This window comes from Lonchura striata, chromosome 16 (genome assembly GCF_046129695.1).
Source record: "Lonchura striata isolate bLonStr1 chromosome 16, bLonStr1.mat, whole genome shotgun sequence".
In the NCBI taxonomy this organism is placed as follows: domain Eukaryota; kingdom Metazoa; phylum Chordata; class Aves; order Passeriformes; family Estrildidae; genus Lonchura; species Lonchura striata.
The window spans coordinates 3840639-3849230 of record NC_134618.1 but is presented as its reverse complement, the minus strand read 5'-3'; the positions used below and the strand labels follow the sequence as shown (position 1 = coordinate 3849230).

General features: G+C 46.0%; 1 protein-coding gene across 2 annotated transcripts in view; it reads right to left on the bottom strand.

The window, feature by feature from the left end:
- Positions 1-1374: 1374 nt before the first annotated feature.
- Positions 1375-8592, bottom strand: part of ADCY9 (adenylate cyclase 9) — an 82703-nt gene continuing 75485 nt past the window's right edge. For both annotated transcript variants that reach the window (XM_021540800.3, XM_021540801.3), the window contains one exon: positions 1375-3476. In XM_021540800.3, the coding sequence (XP_021396475.1) occupies positions 2288-3476 (1189 nt within the window). In that variant the 3' untranslated portion in view covers positions 1375-2287. The remainder of the gene's footprint in view (positions 3477-8592) is intronic.

Sequence of the window (8592 nt, the reverse complement as noted above, 5' to 3'; positions counted from 1 at the left end):
ACATAACACTGGAAGGCATGTAAACAATTCTGGATCATGTTAGCTCCTTGATTGTAGGAAAAGGAATACTGACACAACTGAACCAAGAACCCTAACAATGGTTTCAGGTACACATTCTTCATATGCAAGAGGTATTTGCAGAATTACTACCTGAAAGTTGCAACCCACTGTGGGGAGGGGGAAGTTGTAACCTAGGGAGTAGGAAGCTGCTAGAAAACTCTGCCCCCAAAACCACCTCACATTGCTGCTCATGGGAACAGCCTCCAAACAGGAACAGCATCTGTGGCACAGGGATTTGGGGGTGAAGATCCCCTGGTTTGCTGTGTGCTGGCAGATTGAGCAAAGATTAATTCTGAGCAGCTTTCCCATCAAATGGAATACTGACATGCATGAACAGCAGCTTTGCGGGACCTGTGCACAGAGTACTGTCCAACTGAGATCCAGAAATCCCACAGAAATCCCACAGAAATCCCATCTGAGAAAGGCTTCATAGGCTCCATGCCGACTGTGGTGTGGAGATGGATTTCCACCAGCTGAACAGAACCCCACAAGGGATATATTTATTACTCATACCCCAAGATCACATGGGGATGAGAGGAAGAATCAATACATTCTGACTTGAGTTCCGATGGAAAGAGGCCCCAGCTTCCATCAGCAGCCAGTGCAGCACCACCTTTCCCCAGCTCTTCCCTGGCTGGTCAACTTGTTTTGGGAATAAAAATCTTTTCACTTTATTTGGTGTCAGAGGGAGTTGGCTAAACTAGAACAGTTGAATGGTCAGTATGATCCCCAGCAGGGCATCCAACGCCAGAGAGGGAGGTGGTGGAAGCATGCAGAGGGCAGACTGGCACAGCCTAAGCCCCCAGTCCCAGTTCCCCCTGTGCAAGCAGCTCCTGGGCTCCTGCAGGCCTCTGCTCCTAGGGACCTGCACAGAGCTGTTCCCAGGGCTGGGAAATGATTGTGCTTCTCAGCTCACTACAAGGACTCTTTTCCCTATTCCTGCTTTCAGCAGCAGGAAGGGAGCATTCTGATTTTTTCCCTGGTGCAAAAGCAGTGTGTGTGTGTGTGTGTGTGTGTGTGTAAAAATCCTGAAAAATATTGTGCAGCACCATTGGCTCAGTCCAGAGGGAAGCTGGGATACTCAGCTGTGTTTGGTGGCTTCCCAAGTGTCACCAGCTTGGAACCAAATATTGCCTAAGGTAACATCCTCACAGTGGTTGGTAGTTCAAAGAGGCTCAAACACTGTCTTATTACTCCCATTAAACCCATGAACAATCCATCTCTCCCGGTCCCTTCCGCACGCGAAAATTCCCAAACGAAATTTAAAAAAAAACCCAAAAAACCAAACAGGAATAAAATAAATAAATAAATAAAGGCATTCCCAAAACGTTTATTTTGCTTCTCTCTTTCTCTCTCTCCAATCAGCTCAGAGACACCGATGGCACCTACCTTCTCCCACTGAGCTGCGTACGGAGCTGGGAGCCCTGAACTGCAGCACTCCCGTGGTCTCTCCTGCTTCTGGAAACCTGTCCCAACCTTCCTTCCATTCCCACGGATCACTAACTCATTGGCTATATGGAAAAGAAGTTATCCAAAGCACACGATGGCACATGGAGGCTGCAGAAAGCATCGGGAAAGGAGAACAGAACGACAGCAGCTGTTCCTCCTGCCCTAACTAAAGGCTGAGCCACGGCACAACTCCCCCTCCAGCCCGACCCAAAGGCTGTCACCCCTCGCCCAGACATTCTTGTGGTGCATTACTGGCACTTTATAGCAGTCTCATATGGTAGATACATGCACATGTCTGTGTGTTACATACAAAAGGTCTGATAACAGTAAAACATTGTTCCGAGAGATATAAAAAACCCAAGGAGTTGCATTAGCCAAAAAAAGTGTTTTGTGAGAAACAACAATAAAAATGATATAACCACAGCTTTTCTTTTCTTTAAAATTAGATAAATACCCAAAGCTATGATTTCACTTGGGGCCTCTGTACCTTGACAGGGAGTCCAATGGAGTATATCTGAAGGCACTTAATATCCTCTACTCAGCTGTAAGATGGTTGCACAGGGAGCTGGGGAGCTTGGGATGTGGTTTGGGGCATGGAGGAGAGAGATGGATGAAAACAAGCCCTGAAGAGCCATGATCCACACAGCCCCAGGTGCCGAAATGAACACAAACGTACAACCCAGGTGTGGAGAAGGTCTCTCTTGGAAAAGAAAACTGCCAATTGCAAAAGTCTGTGTGTTTCTATGGACAGAGCACTTCATGCAACTCTGACAGTTCATCATACACTCTTAGAGATATTTAACTTTGTCAGTTCATTGACCTCCTCAGTCCCCGTTTCCTCATAGTCATCCTTTTCCGCGGCTTTGCCAAACCTGCACCTCTCCTCTGCCTTCGCCGCGTCTTTCTGGAGCTTCTTGGCGGAAGGGAGGATGTCCTTGGCTTCTGAGATATCTGTGCCGTGGGCTATCTTATCAGAATTCTGTACAGAAGGCACCAGGTTGGCAATCTCATCCGTCGGAGACCGCCCAATGCTGCCATCCACTTGAACCCGAATGTCTGGAGATATGGACAACTGGTGATGTGGCACGATCCCGTTGTCCATGCACTTGGGGTAAAGGTAGGTCTTCATCTGACCCTTCCCCTTCACATTGACCGTCCCCCTGTAGTCAAAGTCATACCCCATCTTGTTGAGGATGCGGTAGCTCTCCTCACTCACCTGGATGCGGCACTCAACGCCGGTGGTGTCCATCCTGCTGGCGATGTTCACCGTGTCCCCCCAGATGTCATACAACAGCTTGGTGGTGCCGATGACCCCGGCCGTGAGGGGGCCGTGGTTAAAGCCGATGCGGAGTTTAAAGTTAAACCACAGCATGTTGTTGTTGAAGTCATCCACCACCCGCATCATTTCTTTGGCAAATTCAAAAAGGGTCTGCAGGTGCCCGTGGGGATGGCTGCTGTCCTGGCACTGCGACGTGTTCAGCCCCGACGCCGCCATGTAGGTGGCCCCGATGGTTTTGATCTTCTCGATGCTGCTGTAGTGGGGTTTGCTCAGCAGCTCATCGAAGTCCCCGATGAGCTCGTTCAGGACTCGGTAACACTCCTTGCCGCCCTCGTAGTTCTCCTCGTAGAACTCGCTGAAGTTCACGATGCTGGCAAAGATCACCCCGCCGCTGTCGTGGTTTTTGGAATAGCTCTGGGACACCTTCAGCTGCTCGGCCACGTGGTAGGGGATGATGTTCCTCAGCAGCCAGTCAGCCTGATCCCGCATGCTCTGGATCTTGGTGCGGTGCAGGTCGGCCTCCACGTCCCCGTGGTAGTGCAGCCGGTAGCTGACCTCGAACTCGCGGTTCAGGAACCAGACCAGCAGGAGCAGCAGGAAGGAGACCAGAACCACCTCCTGGCCCATCAGCTCCGCCGGCCGCTTGGCGTCGCTCGGCACCGAGCTGTTGCACGGGCTCTTTCTGGAGCTGCACAAAGGGGAGAACACACGGGTGCATTTTAACTTAGGGCATTGCCATCCCTGCTCCACAGTTAGAAATGCTGGAGAGGGAAGTGTGGGAAGCACAGTTACATACTAAATTATAAAAGATCCCTTGAGAACTTCATCTGCTGTTAAGGAAATGCCAAAGAATTAATTTCATTCTTAAACTCACCAAGTACTTCCTTAAACCCACCAAGTATTTCTTTATCACCACGTTCAGTGGCACAGCCCAATCCTGTTTTAAGGATTTCACCAAGAAACAGTTATTATATCTGAATATATAACTAAAACCATTGTATGTAAATATGTACCTGTGCATGTGTTTAGGTATCTGAGTGCACTGAATGTCTATATGTGGGAGTGTCTGTGAGTTTTGTGGAATTTATCTGGTTTTGTATTTTTTATTACCTCCAATATTCACAACCAGCTGCTTTACACTCGTGTGCCTTTTCCTTGTGTCCTCACCAAGGACCAGGAACCTTTGCCATGTGCCTTTAACGCTACACGAAGGGTTTGGGAGAAGATAACCCTGTAAAAGACACGTCATGGAGAACCCTGTGGCAGGGGGTTAGAACTTCATGAGCTTTGAGGTCCTTCTGACCCAACCCAGTCTGGGGTTCTATCAACTGCATGGCAGTGGGGAACTTGGCTGTGCTGACATCTTTTCTATGATAAAACCACCTCAGCTTTTCATGTTGGAGACAGAAAGTTTCTCCAAGTGCCAAAATTACATAAAATAATCAAAAATTCCTGTCTGCCATAGATGGGGAGCATTATTTCAGATCCTTTTGACAGTTCACTGCCTGCCTGTGCAGATTATGAGGCGCTGATGGAGCATCTACCAGTGCCAAACCACCCTGAACGAGGAGACATCTGCACTCTCCAATCTCAACTTTCTGCAGAGATGCAAAGACACAAATTGAATCTGAGAAGGCCCCACCTATGCAATCCCAGAAGTGAAGGCTAAATGCAGACAGCTTGGCACACAGTCATTTCTGCAGGGATCCAACTGCATTTTTTGGATAAAATTATGCCAAAGCTTGAGATTTGATATGAGCAGACATGCACTGAAGTTTTTCAAGTCAAGAGATGGTTTGAGAAGGGAAAGCATCACATCAACCTTTCTCCTGGAGAGCCAGAAAGGAATCCATACTCAGCACCTGCCTGCATTTCTCTGGGAAGGCAGGAAGGGATTAAAACTCAGCACAACTGGAGCAACAGCTCAAGAGAAGGCTGAATTTGTTACTGTAACATATGAAAACATTCCTGAGTTAATTTTGTTGCTTCATGTCCATGGGGGACAGGCTTCCACTTTGGATGTATTTCAGAACTGAACTTTATTACAGGCAGTTTTTTTTTCTGAGTTTCATTCTCAAATACTTGATTGACAGGAAAGTGTGATGAAACAAAACCACAGCACAGCTGTGAGACAGATGAACGTGCCCCATATCCAAAAACATTTCTCTGTGCCATAGTATTTGTATCTGTTCCCTTTTTTACAGAAACCCTAAGGGGAAAAAAGTTTCTGGTGAGTGAAATATTTACAATACAAATTGTGCAGGTTGAATTTCAGGAAGATAGGACAGATTACATAGAAAATTACTTCTTTTGTTTTCTACCATAAATATACTTCTCCCAGGAGAAGTGAATGTATATTCATTTTATTTCCTCTTCACAAGGGGACCATGAAAGGAGGAGATGTCCCAGCTCAAAGTAGAGCCCCACCATCAGGTTCCTGTAATGGCTGCACCAAGACACTCCTTCCTCCCTGATTCTCAGCAGAACCTCTGCTATGGACCTGTTTGTTTCTTCCCTTGATAGACAAGTCAGAGACAAAGACAAAGCTGTGGTTTAGAGGTGGCCTTGGCTGGGTTAATGACTGGACTCAATGATCCTTGTTGGTCCCTTTTATTCTATGATCCCCTGATCCTGGAGGTCTTTTCCAGCCCAAATGATTCCATAATTAATGACTAGAAGGGAACAATTCCTGAAGTACAATTCCTTGTTACCTATTTTGGAGGTGACAAAACGCCTTCCTGGCTTGATGGGCTTATGAAACAAAATGATGCAGGTAAGAGAAAAAATCTTGGAAAACAAGAAGAGGTGGGGGAAAATGAGGAAGGAATCTGGATTAAGGAGCACAATTCAGGCTCTTGTCTGAATCTGAGTTCATTATTTCTCACCTCTTGTGGGCAGAGATCTGTGAAAGTATCTGAGCAATGACTCTGTTACTACTCTGAGAATATAAGTTTGATCCAGATAATCCCCTCTAATATCAGACATTGCTAGCACAGGGATTTATTTAAGCCATTAAAGGCTTTTTATTTACAGTTTGCTGTACAAAACACTCTCGGAGTACTTTAACTCCTCTGCAGTGAACGAGGCAAGCACCACAAAGGTTCTGCTGGAGAAGTGGAAGGCAGGTTCTGCCTTCAGGGAAGGAGCTGCTGCCTCCCATTCCCCATTCCTGGAGCTCTCCATGATCTGCTCAGCATGGCCTGACCTCGTTGGCCATGTGGGCTCCAGCCCTGAGATCTGCATGTGCAGGGAGTGACTCACTGTGCACTGACCTCCTTCCATGAACGGGGAATGGGGAGGATCCCTGCTCCAGAGCAGGAATTTTATCCCATTGTGCATCAGGATGGAAAGCCCTGACTCCAGCCTGAAGGAGAGAGCAACTGCATCGTCCTCATCTGGAAATCCAGCCTGTGGATGTTGCAGTGACCAGCATACAGGATCTACAGGGTTGTAAATCACCTAAATCACCTCCCTCAGGCAGCAGCCATGACCTGGAGTCACCCTTTAGAATGAAAAGAAAAACTCCCCCACACCTCCAACAGGAAGGATCGACCCCATTGCCCAATCTTTCTCAATTCTACTTTTTATGAGGTGATGCAGCAGAAAACTGATTTTAAAAATCATTCAAATTGAAATCTTGAGCTGACAATATTTCTTTAACTCAAACTGGTGAAATGCTGCCTGGCACAGCCCCCTCACTATTAACTTGGCACCTTCATCCAGGCTGTGAACACGGAACAAGTGAGACTCCAGAGATAGAATCTCCTTTGGCTTGATCACAAATCATAAAGATAATGGCTTTCCACTGAAAGAGCTTTCTGGAAAGGCAGTTTGCTTCTGAGCCAGTAGCCCCTGTTTGGATTTGGATATCATGCTATACTGAAAGAGGATGCCTCTGCCTGCTAAATCTGAGAGAGGAATGCAAGGGAGGAAAGGTGTGGAGAAAGGATCAAACTGCTGCTGTCCATGACAAACGTGCAGTGGATGCCCATAAACCCTGCCCTACAACCAGACTGCTGCACACTGCTGCAAAGAGGCACATCCCACCTGCTCTGAGGTGAGCAAGGAATGAAAATGAGAAATGTTTCCTGCTTCAAAGACAAAGTTCATGGTCATATGCTCTGAGCTGAAGAACTGGGCTGCCTGGAAAACAAGGCAAACTCCACATTTTTATTTACAGACAGTCCAGAGGTGAACTCTGTGCTAAGGCTTCATTACCATTACTACTGTCTCTCTTCCCAGGCAACATTAATATTATCTCTATTCTTGATCAAGGAAAGGGAACAACCTCATTACAAGCAGCACACAACCTTGTCTAGCCCTCTTAGAACATGGGAAAACTTCAGTGCTGAGTGGGGTAAATAAGGAACCTGATTTATACAATTCTGGCAGAAAGGTGCAGCAAAAAATTTTGTTAGGCCAAGAGAGTTTCACCTTTTATTAGTCCATTACAAGAAAAAAGGAGAAATTCTGAATTCTGTACTCTAGAAATGTGGTATACAATAATATACAGTGTAAGAGCCCTGAAGAAAGAAGCCAAATTCTGTTTAATGGCAGAAACAGAATAGGATTAACTCCCTGTTCTCTCTTTTAACTTGCAATATTTGTTAATGTCCAAGTTGGGGCAGGGTCAGGCCAGGGGATCTGGACTGAAGGGCAGTGCTGAGCAGAATTAGCACATGGGTCTCTTCCTCAGCTGAAAAAGCACAGACCACATCCTAATAAAAAGTGAAAAATGAAGTTTAGAAATGTTTAACAGGTGACATATCTTGGTCACTGCCTTATTGGCCTTTTGATCACAAGCCAAGCCTTGTAAAAGAGGCAAAGCCCCACTCCACAGCTGCTCACCAGACACACCTCCATGGTTTCTCACCTTCACCTGCCATCAGAAGTTACATATTTATGGAAGAAAAATATCTGCAGGAAAACAATGCTTGGCAGGTGATCTTTCCACGGATTTCTGTCACTGAGGGGAAGACCCAGTTGTCAAAGATTTAAGGCAGGGTGAATTATTGATCAGTGATTAGCAGCTGGCCAGGAGCCTGCTGAGCTGCTGGGGAAGAGGTTTGTGAATCTGAGGAGCACAAAAGCTTCACAAACAAAAACAAGGACCCAAACACTAAGGATCCAAACTAAGGTTGATTCTAAGACACTACTGGAGTGATCAGCACACTGATGTTTACAAAAAACAAACACAAAACAAACAAAAACCCAAACAAACAAACAAACAAACCAAAAAAACCCCCAGCCCCCTCTATTCTTTTGGCTTTAAATTTCCATTCTGGATTCAAGGAACTGGAATCTGTTACAAAAAAAGAACTTTCATTAATCAAAACCAGGAAAAAGGAAAACCCATATAAGAAAAGCCAGAGGCCCCCAAACCCAACACTGCAGTAAGTGCTGAGGCCTTGGTGAAGAAATACCCAGAGAAACACTGTTCTCATTCCTCTGCACTAAACCCCACAGCATTTGTGGAGATGAGATTTATTAGAAAAGAATTCTGTTTTGACACATCCTCCCAGGACAAGCAACATGCTCCTGAAAACTCCTTCTAGATGCATTACCCAAGTCACACATCCACAGTTCAATCACACCCAGCATGGCCCAAAAATTGCCCCCAAATTTGCAATGAGCAAACACAGACTTGTTTAATACCAAAAACCAAAGTAAAAACACTTCAAAATGGTACTGCAAAAACTTGCAATAAACCCATGAGATTCACCAGAGTGAATCTTTAACACATTTATTTTCAGGGGTCATTAATTACCCAGGGAGGGATTTTTGTTTGCTTTGAAAGGCTGCGG